Below are 14,858 nucleotides of genomic sequence, written 5' to 3'. Positions count from 1 at the left end.
ATTATTTTAATAAGGTGACTTTCAGAAGCACCTAAGGATGGGGACTGGTTGCTAGGATAACCAACCATAGGATAAGACGGTTGGAACTTTCAGGGAAGAGGAACTGGAGGTTGAATCAATCGCCAATGGCCAGTGATTTCATCAGTCATGCCTCTGTAGTGAAGCCTTCATAAAAACCCACAAGGACAGAGTTTGAACGCTTCCAGGTTGGTGAACACATGGAGATTCGTGGAAAGCGGTGAACTCGGAGAGACGCCCTATGGGCATCTCTTCCATCTGGCTGCTTCTGATTCATAGCCTTTTGTAATACACTGGTGATCTTAGTAAGTAAAATGTTTCTTGGAATCCTGTGAGCTGCTTTAGCAAATTAATCAAAACCGTGGTGGCATCCTCGGCACCGCTAAGCCATAGCCAGTCAGTCTGAAGCCTATGTGACAGCCTGGGCTTGTGACTGGCGTCTGAAGTGTGGAAGGCGATCTCGGGGGGCAGTGGGATCTGATGCCATCTCCAGGTAAATGGTGTCAGAACTGAGTTGAACCGTAGGACACCCAGCTGTGTCTGAGAATTGCTTGTTGAAGCGGGAAAACCCCTGCCACACATTGGAATTGGGTAGGCAGAACCTTACCCTGCTAGTAAATGGTCAGCATATGTCCTGAGAAGATCTGGTCCACTAGCCACATACGTAGTACATATACATATTAGCTAAAAGAACAGGGCCAGGGTGGTGCTTTTAAAGACCTCTCCTCATTAAAAAATCCATTCATTCAATTAGGTGTCCTTGATAGAACTTGCTGTGTTCAGGGCATGTGTCTAGGTTTGGTAGCCCCAGGAGATACAAAAGGTATCTTGTGGAATTCCCACTCACCTCCAGGAAATGGAACACACCCATGTGAACTGCTGGGGAGCAGTTCTATAATATAATTGTTCAACAGGGGAAACACTGTATAACCCCAAACTCCAAATGCAAGTGCTAAAGGGACTAGATAGTGAGGGAGTGGTCAGAACAAGGGTTCCTACACAATAATAATCCTTTATACTCTCCAAACACTTGGGACTCACCCAAACACACCCTTACACACTACCTTATCGACTTCTAAAATAACTCTATGGGGTAGGTATGATCCTCATTTTTAAAATAAGAAAATTATATTCAGAGGGATTGAGACTTGCTTCAAGTCATAAACGTAGTAAATGACGGGACTGGAACCTGAACTCTGAATCCGAGTGTCTTCCTACTACGTGACACTCCCGGGGCGAACCTCTGCTTTCTGGTCGATATCAGAACCCAGGAGACTCCGTGTCTCTTCCAGTGCCAAGCAGGAAGTTTGGGTGGGGCCATGACTAGCGCCAGGCCTCACGACAGACGTTCTGATGCTGCTCCGAGGTCTTTCACTTGGCAGCTGTCAGGGTCCATATGTGGGCTTATCTTTGGTACCAGGAGCAGAAGATGCTAAAACAATCACCAAGGGAGGCTTCTGGAGGAAATGAGGCAAGCTCACAAGAAGGACGTGAGGAAGACAGAATGGAACAGGGCACGAAGGGTATAAAAGGGCAGCAAGAGTGTCCCAAGAAGGACTGGTGATACGCCTGGCCCACAAATATCCCGTAAATCTGTATCTAGACGTCAGTGTGGGTTCGTTCATGCTTGTCTTTGCAGCTGAGGGTGTGAGATGTCTCCATCGAGAGTCCTGCGTGCAATGGCAATGATAAAGCCTCACGTGAAGAGTAGAAAAGATCCAAATCCCCTCAGATTTCTCTTTCACGTCCTCTTCTGAGTTGGCACCAGGAGCTCAGCGGGATCTGAAGGGGTTTCTACACTGAGTCTTACTAGAGAGTCTCAGTTATTTGCTGGGCCAGTCTAGAGCCTCGGATCCCAGCCTGGATCTGATGACGTGTTCACGTGTCTGTCTCCTCCACTGAACTGTGAGGACAACACTGGGCCTTATTCAGATTAACAGAAGCATTTAATCAACACATGTTAGATTCAATCGAACAGACTGGACCTGGCTCTGGTTCAGTGTGACTCAAAGCCTCCTTAGCGCCTTCAGTTTTCAAATGGACACGGAAATGCCTGGCCCGCTGGCCTCAGATGGCTGTCAGCTGTCATGAGGGCCCGATCAGTCATGTACATGTGAGCAGTATTAATACTTTCTAGTCCCATGAAACATCAAGGACTAATTTGATCACTTATAAAATGCCTACTTGGAGGTGACCCTGGGTTGGGTCCATGATATACGTGGGAAATTTCCTCCACATTGTTTTCCCGTCAGAACATTCACAGGGTAGACCCTCAGTGAGTCTTTTCTGCCCAACTGATTTGACTGGTTGACAACCATTAGCCAGACCAGAAAAGGAAAGTTCTCCTGAGACCGCAGGAGCCTTCCAGTGTTCTCCATCAGTCTGGTAACGACGTCAGACAAGGCAAAGAGAACAGGAAGCGCTGGCCACCTTCAGCCATCCTAGTGTTCTCCCAGTTGACCACAGGCTGATTTCAGTTAGAGACCAGGAAAAGGCAACAGGGCTAGCAATCAACAGAAACCAGCATTAGGGAATCTCACTTGTAAGAATCCCTTAGGCATCTGTTATTTTTCCCATCTGAGTGTGGATCAGCCAGCCCCTAGACACTCCCTGAGAGATCCTGATTCAGGGCCCGGGTCTCTCCACCCTTCTGCGGACAAGGGCATCGTGGCCCAGAGGACCTGGGAAAGTGCCAGGTGCTGCCCATGAAAGCCCACACACCAGCTCTCCATAGCCGCCACCAGTGCCTGGACCAGACCAGCACCTGAGTTCTGCCTTTGGAAGCCACGGTTTGGGTGAGGGGGTGTTCTTCCAGGGTGGAAAGGCCAAGACAGCAGAGAGCCCTGGGCCCTAGTGGCAGAGGAGACTCATTGAGAGGGTGAGGACAGGCATCACACTTTTTTTTTTTTTGGCGGTACGCGGGCCTCTCACTGTTGTGGCCTCTCCCATTGCGGAGCGCAGGCTCCGGACGCGCAGGCTCAGCGGCCATGGCTCACGGGCCCAGCCGCTCCGCGGCATGTGGGATCTTCCCGGACCGGGGCACGAACCCATGTCCCCTGCATCAGCAGGTGGACTCTCAACCACTGCGCCACCAGGGAAGCCCGAAATTCACTCTTTAACACTGCATTCCAACACACACCCAGTTCTCCCCCTTGAGTTTCTCCGCACTTGTTGCTAGCACTGTATTGACCTCTCGCCCTCGCTCCCTTCCTCCCTTCTTCCAACAGTGGATACTTGCTAAGTCCCAGACCTCGCAGCCTCCTGGGGGGCGGGGCAGCAGGTATTCCTGCTGCCCTGTGATGAATGCTCAGCTGACAGAGTGAGCGGAGTTGTAGGGGGGCAGGGAGGACACAACATTCCACCTGGGCCTTAAAGGGTCAGTAGAGTTCTGCCAGGCCCAGGGGCTGGGGTCGGGGGAGGGCATATAAGGCAAAGGAGACAGCTTGGAAAGACCATGCCTGGGCAACAGTGAGCGGCTCAGTGTACACCAGCTGGTGTGTGTGTGTGTAGGTGGGCGGGGGGAGGCTGGAGGTGACGAGGCTGCAAAGGTGGTCTGCAGACAGGTGGTCAGGGGGCTGGGAATGTGGATTCTGTTCTGTGGGTGGGGAGGCATGGACAAGGGTGGCCTGTCCACGGTGGAGAAGGGCACAGGCGCAGTGGTGTCTGAGGCCAGTTTGCACCAGTTAGTAGGAATTGATTGTTAAATTTTACTGATTCTTGTGAACTGGTTGATTTGACATTGGGAGTTTAAAATCAGCAACGGTGGGCATGTTTATACCAAAGACATCAGCAAACATCACAAATCATTTTTTTTTTTGAAGCTGGTTTTTAACATTTATGGGTACGCGTGTGTGTACATATGTGTGCTTGCACATGTGCATACACACACGTGTGTAGAGTTGCTAGAAATCACAAGGAAGAGGCCTAGCAACAACCAGGAAAAGGTATTCCAGGCAGAACTACATGCGATCTTGGCACACTCACCAGCCTCAGATTCTTCATCGCTTGGGGAAACATGCCTTGATGTAACTGCAATTTGCCAACTTTCATTACCTGCACGCCTCTGACGGGATGGTTTCCTGGGAAAAAAATCCTGGAAGAAAACAAATGGCAAACAGTGTCAGTAGCTCTCACTGGTGCAGTCAGCACAGTCAGGAGACTATGAAAGTGGGAGCAAATGCTGGGTGTGAATGTCAGTGAGCCACTGAGAAGAATCAGCTCTGCAGCCGGGAGAACGTGATACCGAGGGAAGAAGCACACTATTGGTCTTCTGTTCCCCAGAATGCCTTTTGCATTGGGGAAAAAAATGACAGGACTGGAATACCTCTCTAATAAACACTAAAAGAAGAGAATCTGGACCTCTGCGTTTATATTTGGCAGGGGGTGTAGGGACCAGGTGCCAATCTTATCCTCCAACCTCCCCCGTGAAACTCCAACACCCAGGATAACCTTGGACCAGAAGCTGGCCTCTCAGTGTATAATTGTTAAGTAAATGAATTTTCATTTACTTTCAGGATTCCCCATATAGAAACGCCCACACGCTCCTTTTAACCGCAAAGCTCCCTGAGTCTCAGTGCAGAGTCCATCATTCATCACAGAGTCCACCTTTCTTACAGGCCCCGTGTATTTATTCTGTCATCACTGGACTCTGTTTTTTTGTTTTTGTTTTTAACATCTTTATTGGAGTATAATTGATTTACGACGTGTTAGTTTCTGCTGTATAACAAATTGAATCAGCTATGCGTATACATATATCCCCATATCCCCTCCCTCTTGTGTCTCCCTCCCACCCTCCCTATCCCACCCCTCTAGATGGTCACAAAGCACCGAGTTGATCTCCCTGTGCTATGCAGGGAGACACTTCGTCCCAGCTTACCCTTCCCCCTCCCCCTGTCCTCAAGTCCATTCTCTATGTCTGCGTCTTTATTCCTGTCCTGCCCTTAGGTTCTTCAGAACCATTTTTTTTTTTTGATTCCATATATATATATATATATATATCACTGGACTCTTTGGATTCAGACACCCCATCTGTGCTTGCTACCGTGTTGCATGTAGGAACTCTGTACATACCTGACCTCCTTCATACCCAACAGAATAGAACAGGGTGTTGCAGTGGACTGAAGAATGAAAACCCAGGACTATGTTTCAGACCCAGTGTTATTTCAACTCGATTCAACAAGAACGTATTACGTGAGATTCAACAAAATGTGTACAGTTTGGCCCCTTCTGCCCCCCACATCCTCTAGCCTGATAAGTCTCCTGACCTCCGGCTGTACGTGCAAGATGGATCCTGAGGCCGGGGGACATACTATACTGTATATATATGATCTTTTCCCTCAAGGCCCAATAATCCCATGAGACACAAGGCAAACATTCATACCACAGTTTAAAAATATCACAGAATAGAACATGATTTAGTGTCCCGATGAAGCCTATGTTAATTAGTAGATGGCAATGCTCAGTTCAAGTGTGTGGAATGAACTGAGAAAATGATACAGGAGTTATGAAAAGGAGAGTTATGATGATTGGTTGGACCAGGGAAGGTTTCTTGGAAGAGGGTAAGAGGACTTAACCTGGCTCCCCAGGATCTGAGAAGGTTTGTCTGGGTGGGGAGAACGGAAACACATCCAAACTGTTGCATGGCACGAGCGAGGGTGCATTCCAGATGCTTCCCATCCAGAGAACATAGGTGCCTGCCTGTAGGCCCGAGTCATGGCTTATACGGGGCTTACCATGTGCCAAGCACTGTTCTGCTTTTCATTTATGAACTAGTCATGGAACCCACATTTAGGCTCTACTGTGTAATAGAGATGAGGTAGCTTTATCAGGAGAGACATGTATGTTCTCTGATTAGTATACTATCTTCAAACCATTCCCTCTCCCTGAACCTCAGCTCTTCCCCACGTGAAATGTGATATAGAAACTTTTTTCATTCAGGCTCTTAAAGAAGCAGAAAGCAGTACCTCAGAGAGAGGTATTTAAATTAATAGAAGGTCGGCCATGCTTCTCTTAAAGAACTGAAAAGGGAGGGGAGGGGGGAAACAAAGGGGACACCTGGGTCCTGGATTTTCCGTCGTCTTCTGAGCATGCCAAGAGATCAGTCACTTCACCTCTCCCCCTTACAAAATGAACAACATTATCTACTTGTGTGGAAAAGATTTTAAGATTCCCCAGACAAAAGGCTTAAATATAGGACGCCACTGCCCTGTACTTAATTGCCTTGGACACTTTCCTTGAAAAACACACCTGCATTTGGAACTTTATTTTATTGCTGTGAATGTGGCATAATTAAATTTAAAGGCCAAAATGTAATTTCATACTAATAATCATTCCATTAAGTGGATGTCTGTCACATCAGTTAGCAGAAGGAAAGAAAATCTTTGGTTCTATGGTGGCAGAGAAAGTGGTGCATAATTACTCCATGAAAGGTACTTGCTCCGGTTGCTTAAAGATTTTAAAAAATGAAGTGGAGTTTAATCAGGAGAGGATGAGGAAGTGTCTGGGAGGGGGACTTCCACATAAATATTTACGGAGCAGCCTAACAGCTCTGGCAGGGGTGCTGAGTGTGTGCCTGGGTTGTTTCTGGAGGCCTCCCAGCTGACATATGGAATAAGCATCATGATTACTTGCTGGAATAGCACCCCAAGGAAAACCGGTAAAGCTCACTCCTGCTGGGAGAAGTTCTCTACCCAGGGCGTGGGCTTTCATCAACTTTACCGTGTGTGACAGTGATGAGAGGAGGCCTGCAAGAGGTCTTCAATCACAGACTGTCAGGAATCAAGGCCAGGCTGAGAGCCTGAACCAGAGAAGGAATCAGGGATGCCTGAGGACTGCAAGGACTGAAACAGGAGTCTGAGTGGGAAGGTGTAGTAGCTAGGAGAGGCCAGGTACTGGGCCCAGTGCATACAGGATGCAAGAAGCCCACGGTGAGTCCCTGCCCTTGCTTAGGATACAGTCTGATTGCAGATGTGAAGTAAGTTGAGTTATGATACAGAGAGGATTATGAGAGCTGCCAGACCACGGCACAGACAATGGGTGCTCCAGAAGCAGTGGAGACCACAGTGGTCAGGGAGATTCCTTGGAGCAGCAGAGCTTGAGCTGGTTCAGACTGGAAGAGGCGATGGGCTGCTAGGACAGCATGTGGAGCATGGGAAGGGCGGGTAGCTCTGGCAATGGTACAGGAGGCTGGAGACAAAGGGCCAGTGAATGCATGATCTGACCGGCAGCGAAGGAGAGCGGGAGAGGAGGTGCACCTGAGGCCAGGCTGTGCAGAGGCATCCATGCCCAGCTAGGAGGTTCAGACTTTGCTTGCAGGCAGCTGGGCCCTACAGAGGGGCTGAGGGTGTTTCACCAGAATAGGAAACAGGATAAACTGGAAAAGAGACTCTAGAGGCAGAGAGACCTGAGTCAAGATGTGGTATTGAGAACAGAAAAGAAGGATCTGATGCAAAAAATGGCCTACAGCTGATTCAACAGGACCTGGAGACTTGCTGGGGTCTGGCAGTCAGAGCTGACTCCAAGATTCAGAAATTGAAATGCCGCCACAAAAAACATAAGCAAACTATGTAATAACAAAATCATTCAGCAAGGCATTCTACTTGTTTGGGTGTTATAAATTTTCTTTTCATGGGTACGGTGCTAACAATCACATGGTCCAGGATGCTGGGCCTAGAATGGAAAAAGTGCCCTTGGTGTTTCTGAGGTGAATAAGTGTATAGGAAGAAGGTGTTTAAACAAGCAGAGAAAAGCAGCAGCACACATGCTAGTTTAATTCAGACCCATAAGCACCAGGATCTTGCTGCCATATTCTACAAGGAGGCTGAGGGTCAGGGAACTGGAATGTCTCAAGTTAAAAGGGGGTAGAGAAAAACATGGCAGGACCTATGTTGGCAGGACCCATGTTGTTGGTCTTGCTGAGGTTTTTCCACATGATGCAATTACCAATCACATTGCTTCATTACAGGTAGAGTTTTGACATTTATATGACAGGAAAAACCATTTATTGTTAGGGTTATTTTTTAGAACTGATATAAAATACATCACTGAATTTAAAACAAGAGCTTAACTTGACTCTATAAACTGTATTTTAGAGTAACCAAATAGCTATAATGTATGAATTTTAGCTGATAAATGTGAATTTTAGCTGATTAATGTGAAATCTAATTCTAATGATGGAATTAGAAAAATCAGCATTTTGCAACTCTTGAAGAATCCACGAAAAAAGTATCACTAGATGAAATCAGCAGATCAAAGAATGATGGAAAATTTTTAAATGGATAAATCAGGTTGTTGCCATCTGAACCCACTGATCAGTCTTAGCATCACTAAAGTGGGACAGCCAGATATTACATGCTACCTGATATGATGCAATAAGAAGGATTTTACACCACCTATAAAGGATCCTTGCCAAACAACAAAAACAGAAACAAAGAAACTAAATTTAATCAAGCCCATAAAGTTAAATTCCATTTCATAGGAAAAACAAGTGGTAGAGGAACAAATAAAAGCAACCAGCTAAATTAGAGGTACGGGAAATTCTACAGGACCTTCACCCAGGATCTTCAACAGGTCAATGGCGTGAAAAGAAAAAGATGGCAGGGGAGGAGAACACTCTAGATTAAAAGAGACTTAAGAGATACAACAGTCAAATGTAATTTGCAGACCTTTTGCTTCTTAAAACAACTGTAAAAAGACATTTCTGATTCAATCTAGGAAATTTGAACATGAAATGGCATTGTGGGTAAGAAAATGTCCACATTTTTCAGAGATACAAACTGAAGTATGCATGGATAAAATGATGTAATGACTGAGTTTTGATTTAAATTTCTTCAGCGTAATTTCTCTTTCCAGCAATGGTGGGTTACCTTGTTTCAGACCAAACCCTGTGCTAAGAACAAGAAACGTTAGACAAAATATTTATAAAATTCTGTTTGGGGCTTCCCTGGTGGCGTAGTGGTTGAGAATCTGCCTGCTAATGCAGGGGACACGGGTTCGAGCCCTGGTCTGGGAGGATCCCACATGCCGCGGAGCAACTAGGCCCATGAGCCACAACTACTGAGCCTGCTCATCTGGAGCCTATGCTCCGCAACAAGAGAGGCTGCGATAGTGAGAGGCCTGCGCACCGCGACGAAGAGTGGCCCCTGCTTGCCCCAACTAGAGAAAGCCCTCGCACAGAAACGAAGACGCAACACAGCAAAAATAAATTAATAAACTCCTACCCCCAACATCTTCTTTAAAAAAAAAAAAATCTGTTTGAAGGTGTCAAAGAATCACAGAGGGACAGGGGTCTGGATGTGGCAAAATGGCAGAAAGAGCAGAAGCTCAAGTAGTGATTCTTACATTTGTTGCTGCTTTTCCCTTTGCTGATTTGAAAGTAGAGGCAGATAGGCTAAACAGCTGAGCAGAAGTTTTGGCAGTCTCAAGGATATGGAGACACAGAACTTGGAGTTCAGGGCTTAGCAAAGATGAGAAGGAGCTCCAGTAAACATCCCCAACTTTCATTTGTGAGCCCCACCAAAGGGCTACAATCCAGGAATAGTGGTAAGCCATAAACAGACTGGCCCTCCCAAAGACTGAATCATTTCAAACCCTGACTGGAGTAAGGTGATCTGTTTCTACCCTGACTGCCAAAAGCAAAAGTAAATTCTCTCTGAAGGAAGATAACATAATCCTGAGTCTCAATTATCTCTCTAATTTTTCTATACAATGTCCTGCATTCAGTAAACTTATAATCAGGCATACAAAAAGATAAGAACTGTCTGAAAACCAAGAGAAAAACATAGACAATGAAACAAACCTACAGGTTTGCAGATATTGAGGCTCTAATAAATCAATTAAGAAACAATTATAAAAAGTACGTTTGCAAACTTAATAATAGAAAAGAACTTTAGCAGAAAATTGAAATTATATAAAACATAACCAATGAAAATTCTAGAACTGAAAAATAGAAAACTGAAATTAAGATCTCAGTAGTTTAACATCAGACTTATCACAGCCAAGGAAAGAATTAGAGAACTGGAAGGCAGGTCAAAAGAATATATCAGTTGCAAAACAAAGAGAGATGAGGAAATGGAAAATAAAGGGGAACACAGGTCTCATATAGGTAAACTGGAATCTCAAATGAGAGATGGGAGAGGATGGCGGAAGCAATATCTAAAGCCATAATGGCTGAGAATTTTCAGAAGTAATGAAAGCTAAGAACTGCAAAAAGAATAAAATAATTCAAATAAGGGGAAAAGAGGGGGAAGTAAGGTAAGAGATAAACTAAGTGTTGCAAAATCTTGATAATTATTGAAACTGGGTAATAGATATATGAAGGTTCATTATATTATTCTATTTTTGTGTATGTTTGAAATTTTTCATAATTAAAAAAGCAGGACACTGGGTTTTACTTTTTCACCTTCTGAAGTTATGGACTCTGGTAGATAACTGCCCCAAGTTTCAGAAGATTTTGGAATTTTACTTAATTCTAAGTCTTATATAGAAATGAAATGATACACACAATGAGTGGCATACAGTGGCCTTCCACACTGTCAAGACATCAGATCGACACTACTTGATAGCTAGAAGAACAGCAGATGTAACAGCAGCTCACACTCAGCATTAACAAGCTTTGCTCTAGGTCTTAAGTGTAGAAACTCATTGTCAAACACCATGGGTAACTGAGACAAGGAAGCATGAAAAGGCAGATAGAGTCATAGGATGTTCCTTAGGGTCTTTCTGAGTTAAACCAGCTGCTGTATGGAAGTTAGTTATGCCTTTGTGGTAGGGTAGCTTTATTTGTAATATGATACATTTTTGTTGTTGTTAGTTAAAAAAAAAAAAGATCCTAACATTGGGAAACCAAACCAAAGAAAAAAGGACAGACTATACTGGGAACTTCAGAACAAGGAGAACTATTTCTTACCATTTCTTAATTAATTCACACAGTCTGGAGAGGTGCTGCTCTCCAAGTGGGGTGATGAAGCCTTACTTCTCCATTACCTCTACAGCTTGGTTCTGTTGGTGACAGGAGGATCAGGGCCATGAATTCTCACTTGTTTCCAAAAGAAAAAGGTCCTGGCTTCCAGCCTAGATTGAACCCTCACCTCTTGCTCCATCTGTGACATGTGCTGTCAGCCCCACAGCATTGAGAAAGATGGCTCTGCCACCCCCCCACCACCTCCTGCCACCTGAGTATAGGAAAATAAATTCATAGTGCTTCTTACAATCCCACCACACATCACAATGGGATTTTACAGTGTTACACTGAGACTTCGTCTCAATGCAATGAGATTTTTCTTGGGTTCATTTTTATGCCATAAAATGAGTAAGCAGGATCATTTCCTTACACAAAGAATGCATTTCTGCCTCTCTTAATTTCCACCAAATAGGTCCTTCACTCACAAGGCAGAGCTTTCTTACGCTCAGAAGTTTGACAATTTATAATTATTTGTATATGATCCATTGTTCGAAAGAATCTCTAAATCAGATAATAAGTACAAGAGAGCTTTTTGTTTATTTTAAATGCTCACGTAATTCAGCCTCTGGAGCAGAGGTTTTATGGTAGATAAATTAGAATGAGGGAGTTTGAGAAGATTTGGATTTAAGACCTGGTTCTTCCAAGCAGTTAGCAGAGTGACCACTTCACATCACAATTAACCTGATGGTAAGAAAACAGATGGGAGAACATTTGGGACTGTCAATCACATATAAACACAAACTAGTATTATTAAGTTTCCAGGGATAGTGGATGTAAGGTAATTAGTTGCAACGCACTTTTACATCCATATTGAGATAAACAATGGGAAAAAAAATCACTCAATTTTGTTGCAAAGTGTAAAAAGATAGCCTAATAGCACCAAAATAGTTATATTCCAACAGCCAAAAGACCCACCTGGATCACCTGTATGTTTGCCTGTTTCTTTTTAAATGCAAGTTGAATACGTAGCAACACAAAGAGAAGCCTGGTGGGGTCTGGAGAAAGAAGATACTGGCTGAGTAGCCAGGAGCTGCCTCCTTAAGGAAAGACTTATGATGCAGATAGGGTTGTGTCCAATTTTGAACCTAAAAGTTTGAGTTTTAGCTTTCTTTTTAGAAAAATGAACAGAGAAGACATTGCCCATACGTATAACTTTCAACTTAGGTGTGCTTAGTTTCATTTAATGCGGATTTGTGCTCAAATTTCCTCATGCTCTTTACAGACCTGCTCATGTGCTGCCTGGCCCACTGGCAGTTTGGCTAACAGCAGGGAGACATCATAGGCCAGTCCATGTGGTTGGCCTTGTATGCAGCACAGTGGAAAGAACTGGTCAGAATCTTCCAGGCAGGCAGGATGGTACTCCACTGTATGCAAATAGTCCTTTTTAATACTCATAATGGTGAGAGTACTGTCCTTTGTCTGGCTTTTGCCTGTCTCATATCTTACAGCACTTTTTTCTTAGGGTATGGAATATTTAATACTATTTTGAAATATTTCAAAAAGGCCAGCCAGTATGACTGAATTATACTGTAACTATAATTTAGTTATTAAGTCCTTGGGAAAAAAATGGCAGTGAGATTTTCATTAGAAAAGTTCCACTTGGGGATTTCCCTGGTGGTCCAGTGGGTAAGACTCCACGCTCCCAATGCAGGGGGCCTGGGTTTGATCCCTGGTCAGGGAACTAGATCCCACATGCATGCCGCAACTAAGAGTCCGCGTGCTGCAACTAAGAAGTCCGCCTGCCGCCACTAAAAGATCCTGCATGCTGCAACAACGATCCTGCACACAGCAACTAAGACCTGGCACAGACAAAATAAATAAAAATAAATAATAAAGTTTTAAAAAGTTTCTACCTTAAAAAAAAGAAAGAAAAGTTCCACTTGTCCTGTACAAGGTCTATCTGTCCACTTATATGGGCAATAAAAGACACCTCTGAAGTTCTGGATAGGTACTCTAAATCCCCTAAATATCTGAATACACAGATGATCATATCACTCTGAGATCATTTCCCAAAAAGAAGCCCTTGAGTAGAAATTTTAAAATTTATTTTCATAAATTATTTATTCATTTGGGCCTGTTCAGATTTATGAAAACTGTTTTAATGCTGTTTCTGGTAATATGGCAAGCTTAATAGCCATATTGATTATCTCACTGAAAACAATGTAAAATGATAGATAAATATTTTTAAAAGTAATAACGTGCTGGCAAGATAGTAAAGAACTGTCAGGCCAAAATCTAAATGAAGAGGTACCCTTGAGAAGTAAGCAGGATTACAAAACCACTGCTATATTGGTGTGCTGAAACCTCTGGCTTCATCTGCTTTTTGGAGCTTGCGGGGCAGAAGAGCAAGCTCAGTGTCTACCCAATGGTGAATGGTCTAATAGGGAAGCTTCCCCTCTTTCCAATCATGGGAGACAGATTATATTCAAAAGAGTCACAGTAAGGCTGACAGTGAAAGCCAGAAGCCAGTAGAATGATACCTTCAATGTGCCTAGGAAAAATTATTCCTAGTCTAGTATTCTATATCCTCAAAAATATCTTTCAAGAATCAAGATGGAGAGGTAAAGGTTCAAGGTTACTTTTAGAGGTGATGAAAATGTTCTAGAATTGACTGTGTGGATGGTTGCACATATCTTTGAACATAATAAAAAAACAATGAATTGTACACTTTAAATGGGTAAATTGTATGGTAAGTGAATTAATTACATCTCAACAAAACTTTAACAAAAAGAATGAGACATTAGCACCCACAAAATGAAATACTTAGGTATAAATCTAGCAAAATATATAGAAGATCTATATAAGGAAAACTACAAAACTGATGAACAAAATCAGAATAAATGGAAAGATATTCCATGTTCACTGATAGGAAGAGTCAATATTGTCTAAATGTCAGTTCTTCCCATCTTGATCTATAGATTCAATGCAATCCCAATCAAAACTCTAGCAAGATATTTTGTGGATGTCAACAAACTGATTCTAAAGTTTTATGGAGAGGCAAAAGACCCAGAATAGCTAGCACAATACTGAAGGAGAAGATTAAAACTGGAGGACTGACACTACCCAACTTCAAGACTTAATGTAAAGCTACAGTAATCAAGACAGTGTGGTACTGTATTTGTGAAAGAAAAGACAAAATGGATCAATGGAACAGAATAGACCCACATAAATACAGTCAACTGATCTTTGACCAAGAAGCAAAGGCAATACAATGGAACAAAGGCAGGTTTTTTTTTTTTAACAAATGTTTCCGAACAACTGGACATCCATATGCCCAAAAAAAAAAAAGAATCTAGACACAGATCTTAACACCCTTCACAAAAAAGAATTCAAAATTGATCTTGGGTGTGGTGGTGCCTTTTTAGTTACAACAACAAAAACATGATCCATGAAAGAAATAATTGAGAAGCTGAACTTCATTAAATAAAAAACTTCTGCTCTGTAAGACAATGTCAAGAGAATGGGAAGATAAACCACAGACTGGGAGAAAATATTTGCAAAAGACACATCTGATAGAGGGTTGTTACCCTAAATATACAAAGAACTCTTAAAATGCAACAATAGGAAAAAAACCAATTTAAAAAATGGGCCAAAAACCTGAACAGACATCTTACCAAAGAAGATACACAGATGGCAATTAAGGATATGAAAAGGTGCCCCACATTATATGTCATCAGGGAAATGCAAACTAAAATAACAATGACATATCAGTATACATCTATTAGAATAGCCAGAACACTGACAACACTAAATGCTGGCGAGGATGTGGAACAACAGTTCTCATTCATTGCTAGTGGGAATGCAAAAGGGTACAGCCACTTTGGAAGAGTTTGGTGGTTTCTTGCAAAACTAAACATGCTAAACAGACTAAACCACAGTA

The 14,858-nt window shown here is 43.2% G+C and overlaps 1 protein-coding gene across 2 annotated transcripts in view; it reads right to left on the bottom strand.

The window, feature by feature from the left end:
• The window catches only part of SMYD3 (SET and MYND domain containing 3), a 711,390-nt gene that overhangs the window by 14,224 nt on the left and 682,308 nt on the right, over positions 1-14,858 (bottom strand). For both annotated transcript variants that reach the window (XM_082676889.1, XM_082676890.1), the window contains one exon: positions 4,003-4,111. In XM_082676889.1, coding sequence (XP_082533015.1) covers positions 4,003-4,111 — 109 coding nt within the window. The remainder of the gene's footprint in view (positions 1-4,002; positions 4,112-14,858) is intronic.

This window comes from Grampus griseus (genome assembly GCF_964374135.1).
Source record: "Grampus griseus genome assembly, chromosome: 1".
Lineage (NCBI taxonomy): Eukaryota > Metazoa > Chordata > Mammalia > Artiodactyla > Delphinidae > Grampus > Grampus griseus.
Note: the sequence above shows the minus strand (reverse complement) of the source record. Positions and strands in the feature narration are given on the sequence as shown.